Source organism: Excalfactoria chinensis, chromosome 3, assembly GCF_039878825.1.
Source record: "Excalfactoria chinensis isolate bCotChi1 chromosome 3, bCotChi1.hap2, whole genome shotgun sequence".
Taxonomy (NCBI): Eukaryota; Metazoa; Chordata; class Aves; order Galliformes; family Phasianidae; genus Excalfactoria; species Excalfactoria chinensis.
In genome coordinates, this window is record NC_092827.1 from 72759569 (window position 1) to 72774225 (window position 14657).

Below are 14657 nucleotides of genomic sequence, written 5' to 3' on the forward strand. Positions count from 1 at the left end.
CTATTAATCAGTGTATATTTTAAATAACTAGATTCAGTTTTGCCTTCCTGCAAACATGCAATGCTCTGCCTGATGGCTCAGCCCTGTCTTACTGCCTGGCTGTGATGGGGGCAAAACCCAGAGGCTGTGCAGACACAAAAAGCATGATAAGCTTATGCTAGCATACGTCTTGCCACAGCTGTGGTCTCTATCTCTTCACTGAAGGATATGGCCTCTTAGAGACTGTCTCATGCTGGTGCTCTCCTTCAAGACCCCAGGCTTCTGGTCATTCAGCTAAATGGGTATGAATAGAAATGCAATGCAAAAACATTTACTGTAATTAATACTCCAGTTACATGTGTTTCGCTTTGCTCCAAGTAAGAGCCTGGTGGTGTCCTCATGGCAAGGTGAATCAGATTCATTTGCATCGCCCGGGGAACTGCTGCCTCTATAAGCTGAGGAACAGCAAAGGTAGGAAAGAGGTTGCTTTCACACTCAGACTACTCCTCTGAGAGGCCAAAAGCAAAACCCTGAAAAAAAGTGCTTTTAGAAGTAGTTAGTGCCTAAATCCTTTTGGTCTCATCTCAACTTGAAATGAACTTAGTGCCATTCACAGCAAAGCAAGCAGAGGGCTCACTTCCAAGGGGGGCTGAGCCCTTTGCAGAATCTCTTGCACACAGCAAATAGTAATGGTCTGCCAGCCCATTTCATCTCCCTTCATACACACAGCTGCTCTTGCCCTTCAGTTGCCTCTCTCTGGCATCACTGATGTCAGCCTCAATACAGCACTTTGTTGGTGCCTTCCTAAACCACTTCTCTGTTGTTGTTGCCAATTGTTAGCTATGCTGACATTGACCTCCAGTGGTGTTTCAAAAGGTCTAAAAAAACTTGTGCTTGCTATTATTTGTAAGGCTTCATTTGTTCTGGCATGGGCTCATTTGCTGGGCTGCAGTTTGATTAGAAGCACGAGTATGATGGATGTGACAGGATGGGCAGGTCAGGGCTGAGGCCATTTGGTACAAAAGGGCTGCCTGTTTGCATGACTTGGCTTGCTCTCCTTTTCTTGCAGGGAGTTATTTTGGATGCACTGGAATAAAAGCTCTGTTTGCAGATAGGCAGCAAGACAGAGCATTCTCCTCCATGTTAAAGCTAGCATTTACAGGTTAATTGCTGATTACTAGCTGTTGGTTTCTAGCACAGACTGCTGCACTCACAAAGCAATGATAGTTCACAAAGTTGTCAGGTGAGAAATAGATGCCCATGAATGAAACTGATGCTGGATACTTGCAAATCCAAACACTAAGCAACCAATGGATTATTATTATTTTTTTAGTTTTCATTGACGTGTGAAGTTGGCAGACTTTTTGAAGCTGTGCACATTCAAGTTTCAATGAATACAGTGCTAAGGATTCCTTTAGATGATTTTATCTTGTTTTTAAAATAAAATTTGCATGATCATTCTGCATCCCCTCCCTTCTGGCATCAGTTTTGTTCTTGCAGCCAAGAGAGTCAGTTGATAGTTTCATTTAGACTTGCTGGCTTTGGCTTTTGTTTTTGTTTCTCCCATCCCCTGTATCCCTGATGTCTCCTAGGAGAGACGGTGTCGGCTACAAACCCTTTTATTTTGTCTGTAACCCAGCCACTGCTCTGATTGAAGTAAACTGAGCAGGAAAACGTAACTGGTTGTTTTTCTGTTTTTTTTTTTTTTTTTTTTTTTTTTTTTTGCACATGTCTGTTCTTTCTCCCAGCAAACCATATGCTCAACTTCCTTACTGCTGCCATCAGGCCAGTGATGTGCTTTTTCTCCCTTGCTTTACCTGAGGCCCTGACTTGGCAACTCACATGGCAGATGCATTCCATATGGCTAGGCTTTATCAACCATGGTAAATATTCTGCTATTGCAGTGCTCCCATCCGCTGTACTGGTATCATAAAGAAGAGCTATTGACACAGACACAGTGACTAACCCTTCTGCCAGTCAGCTGTTACTGCTTCAGCCTTGCCCTTTGGAAGCGCTAGGCTATATGTGTAAGTGAGGAGTGTTTTAGAAAAAATACCATACTGAACAGAAACGAGGCTAACTCAATTCTGTGGCAATTGCTGAGATTAGACATACATACATACTGCAGGCATTTTGTCCTCTCTAGTGATTTTGCTGCCCTAGCCACTCCAGAGTGCTGCTGTGCCAAGGACTAAGTGTTGCCGTAGTAGTTCCTGTGTAGTAGAAGAACTAGGGCATCAAAGTGCTTTTTCATGCTACTATAGGAAAAAACCACCCCCAACAATGGCAGCAACATGACCGTACCTCCCCTAGAGATGGGCTGTGGAGAGGCTGGCTGATGCTTTTACGTAGGCTGTAAAAACCAGCACCAGAGAAGAGAGAGGACAGCAAAGCCAGACCAGATATCACCTGATGCTCTGGCCCTTTGGCATTATATCTGTACATTCTGAGACCTGAGCTAATGGAAGCAGATGCAACCTCCAGAAGCTTTAGGGTACGTGTGCCCTCTGAGGATCAGATCTAACTGTGCTAACACAACATGGTGATTTCTGTATTTGCAGGCTCACAGAGACGGAGACTTATTCCAGCTTTATCACTTGACACCGCCTCCCCAGCAAGGAAGCCTGCCAACAACCCCGGGGTCCGCTGGGTGGATGGGCCCCTGCGAAGTGCACAAAGGGGGCTGGGGGAGCCCTTTGAGATCAAAGTCTATGAGATAGATGATGTGGAAAGACTCCAGAGGCGACGAGGAGGAGATAGCAAGGTGAGTGAGATCCTCATGTGCTGTTTGTCTCCTCTTGGAGAGAGGAATTCAGATCAAATGTGCAATTCATAGGACAGCAGTCAGAACTGTGTAGTATCATACGTGGTTAATGGGCAGCAAAACTTGTATCTCATTTAAGACCAGTTGTAACTCAAGTTATGCCTCCTTCAGTAACAGCTAACAGACATTGGTCTCTTGTATTTTTGTCCTTGCTAATAGTCTTGGTGACTCGTGTGCTCCAGCAGCTCTTCACATTTCTACGCAGCAGTGGTGCCACAAGTGCTTTGATGATATTCTTTCCAGAATAGCAAAGCTTCTCCTGCCAACCTCACCCTGCAAAACTTAAAGAAAAGTTGGAGAATTGTAAAGACCAGCTCTCGAGAAGTACAATCATGAAGAGTATCTGAAATTGGTCTTTTTTACAGTAACTGTGTATATGAGCTTTACTGTAATTTTAAGGCATTTTTCCTTCCTAAGCTCCTGTCATTCAATTCAGGTTGCTGGTGGTGGTGTCATCTGATACAGTTTTACATGGAGAAAAACATCACTGCTTGGGGTGGTGTTTCTACTAGACTTGTTTCACACAGCAGATTTGCCTACACAAGATAGAGCACTGATGAGCCCTTAGCACAGCCTTGGAGCAGTTTAATTCTGGTAGTATAGCTGCCCCCAGCCTGGTTATGATTGCCAGCCCTCACTGTGGTTTCACTTACTACACATCTTGATGAGTGCCACCACTTACAAATCATATGAGGCCAACAGGAGTGCATCCAGACAGCATTGCAGCCTGTGCTGTTACTGTGCCCCTTGTGTTTAAAGATGTATTTTCATTTTTAATGATGATGAATTGATGGAACTTTTCACACCAACATCATCATTTTCTTTAGGAATGTTTAGAATTCCATATTGCTACCAGCTTTTTTATTTGATGACGTGACTGCTGCATTTCTTACACACCAAGCAGAGATATGCTTAGGATTTCAACACAACAAGCAATGGATTTCCTTTTCCCAAGGGTTTAGTTTTTTCTCAGCCAAACTTCTGTTGACAGAAACCAGAAATGTTTTGCTACAGTTAATTCTGATTTCAAGATGCTGTGTGGTGTTATTACTGTTTATTATTAAATAGCATTGCAAAGAGTCCAAAGCTCACTGATCAAAAGCATCAAAATAATCAGCACAATAAAAATAAAAGAGATGATATTTTGTGCAGTAATTCATATGCTTCCAGAGTTAAATGTCTCACTGTTAATATTACTGTTTGGAAGATGGTTTTGCTGAATGGATCTGGGTATTTCTTCTCCTCTTCACTTGTTCTTTCCCTGCTCATTTTTCCTGGATGGCAGGAAGTGATATGTTTCAATGCCAAGCTGAAAATCCTGGAGCATCGCCAGCAGAGAATTGCTGAGGTCAAGGCCAAGTACGAGTGGTTAATGAGAGAACTGGAGGTGACCAAACAGTACCTGATGCTGGATCCTAATAAATGGCTCAGCGAATGTAAGAACATATTGTTTACTGCTTGAACTTATAAGTTTCCTTTGTTTTATTTCACCGTGAAGTAGAAAGGTTTGCTAAGATTGAGATGCGTGCTACTGTGTTTGTAGACTGAAATGAGCTGACATATGACCTAAGGACAAAATTTAGGTTGACTGTATTTCTAGAACTAGTCCCAGTAATTCTTACTAAATCTTGATGGTAGAACTGAGCAATCCTTTTTGCCTGAGAGCTGAATGTTAAAATGGTACAGTGTTGTAACAGTGAATATTGCCATGGGTAGATTATCATTCACACCTTTCAGCCCACAGATTCCAAAAATGAGATAGATATTTATTTTCTGGTCCTCAGATCACTGAGCAATATTATAAATCTACTCTTTTACCACAAAGTAACACTGCAGAGCAAACTTGTCCCTTGGCACTGGTGCGTTTAAATGAAGAATGAATTTGGCCCATTTTCTATAACTGCAGATGTATAAAGTTCAGACCTTAGAAGGCATTCACATTGAGATGCAGAACCTCAATACCTTGAAGGAAAAAGATAAAAAGCACACTGCAGTAACCGTACAGCATTTTTTAGTGTTAGGGAACAGACGAACTTGTGTTAAAAAGCTCTCAAAAAAAATAATAATCATATCCAAGGGGTAGTTTGTTTGGTGTTTTTGTTTAATGATAACTGCATGGGGTAAAAGCAGGTTGGGTGCTGTGTCCTAACTCTTCCCTGGACAACTGTCATAAGAAAGTTAACACTAGATTTGTACACCCTACAAAACAACTACAGTATAAGGCAGATTTAAAGACCAGAGATTTGTACATTGGCTTTTGGCCGTTGTCATGGGGTTACCCCTAGATGTAAGTCCGTGACAGGGGGACACAGGCCCCAGGAATAGAAAAAAGAGAGACAAAGGAGCAAAGGGGACAAAAAAGGAAAGAGCTTTGCCGCACAACCCAGCCAGCCCTGAGCCACGCGTTTCGGGAGAGGGGGAAGGGCGGAGAGCCAGCAGATTGTTCTGACAAGGAGAAAACAACTGCAATGATCTGAGGAGGAACGGGAATTTACTAAATGTAACCGAATCAAACAAAACGAGAGAGATGAGAGCAGCCAAAGTAGGAGTTAAACCACAGCAGTGCGAGGGAGGCACATGCTTTGCTCCCTGGAGAGCTGAGAATGGCCAGAGGCAGAGAGCGGCTGGGGTCCAGTCTGGAGTCCCACCCCGCTTCCTCCTCTCACCAAGTCCTCCGGGGATGCCGTCCCTCTCTTCCAGGAACCCAAAGTGGCAGTAACACAGAACCAGAACATGGACTCTTTAACTGCCACCGTTCTGCATGATGTTCTGATGTGGAATACCGACAACAGAAGTCATCAAATCACAACAACCATACATTGCCATTCACTGACGTATGATGCCTTTGCTTCTGATTCCAGTGTAATAAATGCAGGAAGCCTCAAGGATAGCACAAACTACAGGGCTTAGATGAGATGTGAAGTGTTGGCTAAGATCACACAGTTCCCACACAACTTCCTGGAAGCAGCTGCCAGCTGTCTCTGGCAGCAAAAGGGAACCTATGGTAGTGTGATGTACACACCTTCTGATAGCACTCTTGAACAAGCTAGTGAGAATTGCCCAGAGCAGGGAGAGGTGTGATGAGCAAGGAAGTTGGAGGAGTCAATACATATCATATAAATGCATGATGCTAAAGCAAGCTCTGAATGGAAACAAAACCAACAGAAATGGTTAAAATCAACTTGGCCAGTTTTACAGTCCACTGATGAATTTCTCCCATCATGTTCAACTTGTGGGTTCCCTGTGGGAGCAAATGTTAACCTTAAACCCGCAGGCATTTTGTGCCCACCTGGTTTCCTTACAGTGAACCATGTGGTTGCTGGAGGAGCAGTCCTGTTGGCTTTCCAGAGGGAAAGATGGAGTGTGGCAAAACTCATCTGCTGCTCTGGAGAGGATGGCAAAACATATCACTCAAGAAAGTATTTTGTGCAATCTGAAAAGTAATTTCACTAACAAGCCATTTTAATAGCCATTAAATAATAGACACAACTTTTGCAGACAGTGGGAAGTGAAAGATAACGTTTTGTACCATACAGATGTTCTTGAAGGCTTGAATTGGATCCATCTCTCTCAGCAACTAGTGCTGGGTTTTTTATGCTTTTTCTGTTATTTTTTTCCCTGCAGTCGATCTGGAGCAGGTATTTGAGCTGGATTCTCTGGAATACCTGGAGGCCCTGGAGTGTGTGACTGAACGTTTGGAAAACCGTGTCAACTTCTGCAAGGCTCATCTCATGATGATCACCTGTTTTGACATCACCTCTAGACGCAGATAAAGAGCGAACCTCAAGAGAATTTCAATGCACATCTCTGCCATCCTCCTTTCCCCTTCTGAATAGCATCCCAAAGACAACAGAATGAGGATGAAGGTTGGAGTCAAGTCTCAACTGTGTGTATGAGAGATTTGCTTTACTATACAGAAGAGTAGTATTAAAAAATAACAGGACATGCATGAAAAAAATGAAGATAGAAGGATGTTGATTCTCTTAGCCTAAAAGAGCACTTTGAGGAACCTATAAGGACATGTCTGTAAATAAGAACTGCTGGCAGAAGAGACTTCTTTCCCTGCATTAGCTGAGGGAGGAGGGAAGGTGGTTACAGGACTTCCACTTGAGAGGTTCATTAGAAGAAATCCTATCCAGAAAGACTGTTCAAGTGCCTTGCAAATCTTTATTATCCAAACATTTATGTTCATACTTTCTTGTGTACAGATGGTGCTAGTCAAAAGATGAAAAAGGAAAAAAAAAACAAAACACACTTTTGAAATGTACTTACAGCTTGTTTTTCTCTTGGTGTTTTCTCCTGTTTCAGAATTGCTGTTTCTAAGTAACTTGTGTTTGTAGAAATATTTCCTAATCAGTACAACATATGAATAAATGTTAACTGTCTTTTGTTGTTAACGGAGTAAGGCCACTCAAAGCGAAATTTGGCTTCCCAGATGACACACAAATATTTCTAGCAGTGAGCAAGGTTTGCTTATATGTTCTTCTGTACAATCTTAAGTGTTAGAGGGCACAGTGATTTTCCTAACCTACAGGTTCTGCAGTGTGTGAGGGAGGAGAGGTGACATTACAGTGAAGTAAGTACCTTTTGCATTTGATTTAACCCCCATAACATGCTTTCTTTTTCATGTAATTTTAGCTTTTTTTTTTCTTTTTTTTTTCTTTTTTTTTTCTTTTTTTTTTTTTCTGGCTAGAGCTAATGATGAGAAGGTTACTTTTATCTTAACCCCTTTTTCTGGGATTAATAACTCAATGGAAAATTACTGTTCAGGGTGAGGGCTCCCATGCTTGTCAGTCCAAAAATGAATGATTACTTTTGTCCTTCTTGATTCCAAGACTGATAAAGTTTAACTTTGCCTTTCTTATGTCCCTGGCCCAGACATATCTAAAAGATGCAGAGATGTGCAGGTTATGTTCAGCTCATCTAGTCCAGAAATAAGCAGGAGTAATGGTAAGCAGATCTAGTAATTCAGGCATGATAATTATGATGTTTTCCTAATCAGCACTCCTTTATTTGAACTATGACAAAAATTACATTGACATCAATGGGTGACATCATCTAGTGGGTGACAACCCCGCTCATGGTGGCGGGGGGCTGGAACTGCATGATCCTTAAAGTCCCTCCGAGTCCAAACCATTCTGTGATTCTGTGATAAAAAGGATGAGGGTCTGGGCCTCAGTGCACAACCAGAAATTCTACTTATTTGCATCTTTATTGATAAAATAGTATGTGGGGAGAAACATCCTTTGTGTTACTTAAAGAAGTGTGTGAAGTTTGCATGTTAATTATGTATGAGCGTAAGTAATTTTTTTTCCTACTTTTTCTTTTGTATTGAAATAATTCGTTTCACAAAACAATTCTCTCACATACCATTGTGTGACCTTCCTGTTGGTTATCAGAAAGTAAGGACAGCATTCGACATATATTCAGTATGCATCAATTCATCAATTTATTGTTCCTATTTATAGCTCTTTACCTGCATCATCATCACATTAATGTCATTTTACAGTATGCCAAGCATCAACTACCAGTGAAAAAAAATCCACAAAAATACTGAGGAAACAGTGCTATTTCTCTGGTTTGTTTCTCTTTGTAATGATTTTAGTGATGCTTGTTATGTATTGGTTCTGTTGGGCCTTCTCCATAGATTCCCATGATTCCTGTACAGTTATACAGAGCCGTGGCAATTGCCTCTGCGGTACTGTGCTGGATGAAGACCCAGTACTTGGGGGATATGGAGCATGTCTTCTTTTGTGGATTCAGTCTTGTAGAGTCCCAGATTCATGCTGTCAGGTCACATACACAGAAAAGAGGCTTTCCCAGCAGCTCCCATCTCTCACTCACCTGTGTCCACAGGTAGCCCTGTAGGCTTCCCAGGTTGTCACTTGTGTCTGTTCTACTTCTGTTTCCCTCCCTGGTTACTCCTCCACATTAGATTCCCCACCGTAGTCATGCAAAAGGAAATTACATTTTGCCTTCTGTAAGCTTAAGCAATTGAGAAAATGTATTTATTAGAAAGCGATCATTGGGCTAGATGGATCATAGAACCATAGAAATATAGAAACATAGAATCACTCAGATTGGAAAAGACCTTAAAGATCATCGAGTCCAACCATAACCTAACCATACTACCCAAACTAACAACCCTCTGCTAAATCATGTCCCTGAGAACTGCATCCAAACAGTTTATAAACACATCCAGGGATGGTGACTCAACCACCCCCCTGGGAAGCCTATTCCAGTGCTTCACAACCCTTCTGTAAAGTAGTGTTTCCTAATATCCAAGATAAACTTACCCTGGCACAACTTGAGGCCATTTCCACTCATCCTGTCAACTGTCACCAGTGAGAAGAGACTTGCCCTGCTCTCGCTGTGAGCACCCTTCAGATACTGGAAGAGAGCAATAAGGTCTCCCCTCAGCCTTCTCTTCCCCAGACTAATCAGCCCCATTTCCCTCAGTCGCTCCTCACAGGGCATGTTCTCCAAGCCCTTCACAAGCCTTGTTGCCTTTATTTGCTCCAGGATGCATTATCTTTCCTCTGCTGAGAACCACCTGACCAAAATGTGAGTGTTTTATGTACTGGGGAGCTACTGTGAGATGATAAATGGCAAGTGGTGCAGGTAAAGTGAACACACACGACAAAGAAGCATAATAGAAATGGTGTCTACATAGCCATTATTTTAAATATTAAGAGTATATGTTAGCCCTTCTTAGCAGGATGGATCAAAATTTCTTCCTGAAACCAAATGGATTACACCAAGGAAGAATTTGGCATACTGAAAATTATGTAATGACTGAGCAGAATCACACTCCTTACTAATATTTTATTTCCGAGGACTTGATTATAATGGCCATTAACACTTCTGTCACATACTAGTATTTGTATCCTAAAATCAGTAGTCATCTCTTCTTTTTTTGACTTTCTGTCACTGCATTTCAAAATCTGCAGCTGTATTTTTGGGAATTGTGGTGGCTTAATGCATACAGGGGAATGTAAATTTGAGGAGATATGACATCTGTGAAACATCTTCTTGGTTAAAATTGCTTTTTACTTTAGAATTTATTTTATTGTACTTATAATATCTGCAAAACAGATAATTGAAAACATCATGTCTGTAGTAGCCAGCATTTTACAGAGGACCCATACGCTCCTGCAGGTCACCCCTGAAGTCACATTCTTTTAGCAATTGCCAGTATAATGCTGCTTTATTCCTGATTTCATTAAAAGTCATCAAGTTACCCAAAATATACAAGAGCAATGTGAGCGGAGTCCTTAATTGTTTGCATATTCAGAAATCAATCTTATTTCCCTGGAACAACTTTAGTGGGAAACAGCAATGTTAATGCAATTAGAAGTGAAGGTTATATCTCTGTTCTCTCATGTAATGGAGGACCACATATCCTTATTATCATGTTCTGCAGTGACTGCAGAGCAGCAGCCATTAGTCTGCATTACCATAGCTAGCTTCAGATCTACTGCTTGAGTAGTCTGGGCCTGACTGTGAAAACTTTTTCATCTTAATGTGCTTGAATGTTATTTCTACAAGGGGCAGAACTTGCTCTATGACCACAAATTCAGTTGAGGCCCCAGATTTGGGAGTTTGGCTGCAATCTGAATTCACCCATTCCACTGGTTTCCACAAGTGCTGGGAGCAGGACAAAGCCTGGGTCGTTTACCAGCAGCTCTGGAGCTCTGCTTCCCTTAAGGGTGTGGAAGAACCCTAATTGATGGTGCGATAGTCATAGCTACCTGTGGCTTTTCTCCCACCATCCATACTTCGTATTTGCTTCAAAATGGCTTCTTGTCAATTCATTCACACCTAAGGAATCAGAAGTATTGTTTCACAGAAAGACAGGCAACAAACTGGTACCCAAGCTGTTCTTTCTTAGCTCTTTACTAAAGCTGTATGCTTTAGGAGAGACCTAGTCCTTTTAAAGAAATATTTTCTTTTTCATTTATCTCAATAATGTGGTTTATTTTAAAATAGCATTATTACCATAGCACAGGATTCAGATTTTATGACAACTGAAGGAAATGGGCTTTCTAATACTGCCTTTTACAATTGTTTATGGTTTTCTGTGTTTTTGGTTTTTTTAGTGAGCTAAAAGTTATGTGATCAAACCAAAGGACAGTATATACATACAAAGAAATGCATATGAGCATAGCCTAAGGGAGACACCCCACACACATTACTGTGAGGAGACTGCATAACTGGTCACAAATGGCAACAACGCTGCTCCTCAGCTCCTCCAAGGTTTGCCTTTTTAAACCTTTCTCCTATCACTCACCAAGATGAAGTTGACTTATTCCACACCACAGGGAAAACTTATGCTTGAAACACTTTTGAAGGCTTCCTTCAAAGGGCCTTTATTCCTGCTGTTCTTCAGCCTATAAAGCTGGGTTACTGCAGTTCCCACGCAGAGGCTGTCATTGAAATGTTAAGGCCTGTCAAAGTAATCCAAAAAAACCACTCCGTATTTCAGGGTGTCACAAATTGAAGGCAAGATATCTCACAATCATCACTGTTAAATACAATTTGTGCTTTTCCGTGGTGCGTGTACCCTGGTCACGTCCATTGAAAGCCAGGACTCTTAGCCCTATGTGAGATGGAGCTTCCTGTCAAGTTCTCATTGTTCTTAAAATTGTAAGGTGTAAGTTTCCGTGTTGCAGAGTACTGCCTATAGCAAATGTTCTCATAAACCAGAGGTGGAGTGACCCCCTGCTGCCCATTCCTATGGCGAGAATGGTCACACAGTATCAGGGATGTACCAGCTCACTTCAGAGATCAAAGAATTTCTACCATTGCATAATGATAGAAGAGATGGCACTATTTCTCAAAACCACGGATAGATGACTTATCTTACCTAATCCTCACGTCCCTCTAGCCCTCATTTTGTTACTCCACAGGTTTTTGTGTTGGCAACACCCAGCGCTTTTTGGAGACACAAGGCTGGACGTTGCTAGCTATTACAAGGTTTGAAATAGGCTTTCAAATAACTATGGCAAACAAAACTGTGAATGATTTGTCAGTGCAAAGGTAATAATCTCTAGCTCTTGCATTTATTGTGTGCTCATCACAGGGTTATCTAAACCTCCATACCTGCTCTTGGAAATTATAAACCATTTTATTATTGGCTTTATCTTTTTTTTTTCTTTCTCCTTCTCAAGCAACTTAAAAAAGAAAAAGAAAAAAAGAAAGAAAAAAAAAAGGAATCATTTTGCCTTGAAAATGTAGCACTCTTATCTTGACCCTGTTGAAGTCAATATGGAATTTGCCAACAGCCCCACTAACAGCAGACTCGGTCTCACTTACACAACATTTTGAAGCTTATAAAGGGAGTGATTATTCCACAAAGAATAGAGGTGCTGAAAGTGAAATAGTAACATTCATGATATTTCAAAACCACCTTCAAAACTCTCAGACAGGAAAAAAATAATCCCCAACCCAAACCATCTTACTTTGAGTGGTCCTACTTAAGTATTGAGCAAACTTTATAATAATGGTAATAAAATGGTGCTTGAGGCAGTTTCAGCTATATTACATATCTCTATATACTATCGATATGGATGTATTCACCCTCTCTATTGTATATGTATGTGTGAATATTTACATATAGCACACATACATATATATATTTTATGTATGCATAGTTGCTAACTTTCCTGAGTAAGTTTTACTTTTTTCCCCTCCCATAGCTGAAACTGCTGGTTACTAACATCCACATCATATTCTATGTATGAAGGATATAATTTATTTGTAAACTCAGGATGTTCTTGTTTTATAGAGTTGCTTGTATTTTATAATTTATTTACACATCATGGTTGGAAATGCTGATCTAAGTGCTATGCATTGAAGTGTATGTTTGCTAAATTCATTTCACTCTGTCTGTGGCTACGTTCTTTCTCGGTATTATACAACAGTATAAAATGGAGCTAAAGGAGGAGACAAAACGATGGATACAGAACATATGCTGGCCCCACCAGTGGGCGATTCCAGAAGAGGATGTATCAGTAGTAGATATATCCATACTTTATCAACTAAATTTTATGGGAAAAAAAGAAGAAGAAAGAACAGTATGAGGACAAGTTCAAAATGTGGAACGTCACAGCCATTTCCAAGTTGGTCAACAAATGCATTGAGCCTTTTGCCATTAAAATTGTAAAGGTTATTGTTTGCTGGCTAAAAAAAAAAATATCCCTTCTGTGGTATCTGAGGTGTGAAACATTGTCAAAAATATGATGTCTGGAAAAAAAAAAAAATCAAACTATAGTGGCATTAAATGTTTACTTTTATCTTACCGATATATCCGCCTCCCCCTCCTGATTTGCTTTGGATAAGAACATTTATGAAATGGCAGAGAAGAAGGTTCTTTTGAGCTAGCACAAGGTGATGTCCTGTTAGTAAGAGTGAATTAGATCAAACTTGAAACTGAAATGCCCAAAGGGGTTCTACTGAGCAAGTATTGCTGAGAAGCAGATTTGCCAGAGAAAAACAATAAGGAATTGCAGAGTATGATAGCAATGACAGAAACACTGCAACCAAGCATAGCACCATTAACTTCGCCCCTGCTGCTGTCTGGAAACAAAAAGAAAACACAGCCAGCAGGTCTGAACTAGTTATCTTTATATGTAAGGGGGTTATGGATATGTGCTTCCTCCTATTAGCAGGCATTTCTCAAACAGTATCTGTGAGCAAGGAAACAAAATTGAGACAAAAAAATTATGAAAGTGTGTTCCGAATGTTTCATCTCTCACATCTGTGTCAGATTTCCCTTGGCTGCCATGCAGGTATATTATACAAGGTGTATGTTTGTGTCCATTACTTCAGATGTGTTACTCCCTCAGAGAGGCAATGGTGAGCTTCCAGGAAGGTGTCTGCAATTTCTGCTTGCTTGTATGGTACTCCCTACTGATAATCAAGAGTTCCTCGCTTGTAAGACAAGATGTGAAGTAGCTCTCTGGGCAAACCTTAAATGCTTGTAAACCACTGGGTGAGTGCCAATAAGGAAATTCTGCTCTTCACATTGGAAGAAAACAAGTCATACTTCCTGTGGGGAAGAGAAAAAAGGAAGCAACTTAACATCTCCTTTAAGACTTGTCAAATGCTGACGGATGATTCCCTCATATGCCCTGTGCTGGGAGGGACAAGTTGGCGCTCCAGGAGTCTAAAGCTTTGGTTGACATCTGTGTGCATTTAAATAACCCTCCCTTTTGTGTTGTTATTATACCAGCTCAGTGACAGAGATGGCAGCCTCAGTGGTAGGGGATGTCATCACCTACAGTGACTGCCACTTATTAACTAAAAATCTTGAGGTGGCCACAGAAGCAATGCCTGGCCCATAACAGCATGGGTTGGCAGAGGGGAGGAGGGGGTTCCTCCTCTCCTAGTGGCAAACCCTGTATGACTCTTGCACGACTTCAGCTGTTGCCCCTGGGCCAACAAATTTACATGCTGGTGCCTCTCCGTAGTTGCTGTAAATGAAGATAAACAGCCATTCTTTCATCTGTGGGCTGTTCAGAGCAGCTTTGATTTGCTGTAAAGAGCTAAAAGGCTTATTGCCTATTTTTGAGGTAATTTATCTTCATTGCTGTTATCATGCAGCCACATCAGTATAAAAGAGCCCAACGTGCCTTACAGTGACAAAACCAGAGAAAAAATGGGTTAGCACAAGTCCTAGACTTTGTCTGAGAGAACTGATGGTGATCTCTATACAAGCTGAAAACAAAATCAATTCATTGCTGGCCAATTCTGAAGTCTTGGAGAGCTTAATGCTATGCAACTCTGGTATGAAGCAGGACTGTCAGGAAAAGTTTGGGACATGGAACAAGAGCAGAGGCACATACCTGACAAA

At 41.1% G+C, this 14657-nt stretch overlaps 2 protein-coding genes across 3 annotated transcripts in view; one reads left to right on the forward strand and one right to left on the reverse strand.

Annotated features, from left to right (window-relative positions):
• KIF26B (kinesin family member 26B) overlaps positions 1-7420 on the forward strand; it is a 267259-nt gene extending 259839 nt beyond the window's left edge. For both annotated transcript variants that reach the window (XM_072331269.1, XM_072331270.1), the window contains 3 exons: positions 2541-2743; positions 4089-4239; positions 6428-7420. In XM_072331269.1, coding sequence (XP_072187370.1) covers positions 2541-2743; positions 4089-4239; positions 6428-6576 — 503 coding nt within the window. In that variant the 3' untranslated portion in view covers positions 6577-7420. The remainder of the gene's footprint in view (positions 1-2540; positions 2744-4088; positions 4240-6427) is intronic.
• Positions 7414-14657, reverse strand: part of SMYD3 (SET and MYND domain containing 3) — a 362105-nt gene continuing 354861 nt past the window's right edge. The window contains exon 13 of the transcript XR_011903028.1: positions 7414-11229. The gene's annotated coding sequence lies outside the window, so the exon portion shown is untranslated. The remainder of the gene's footprint in view (positions 11230-14657) is intronic.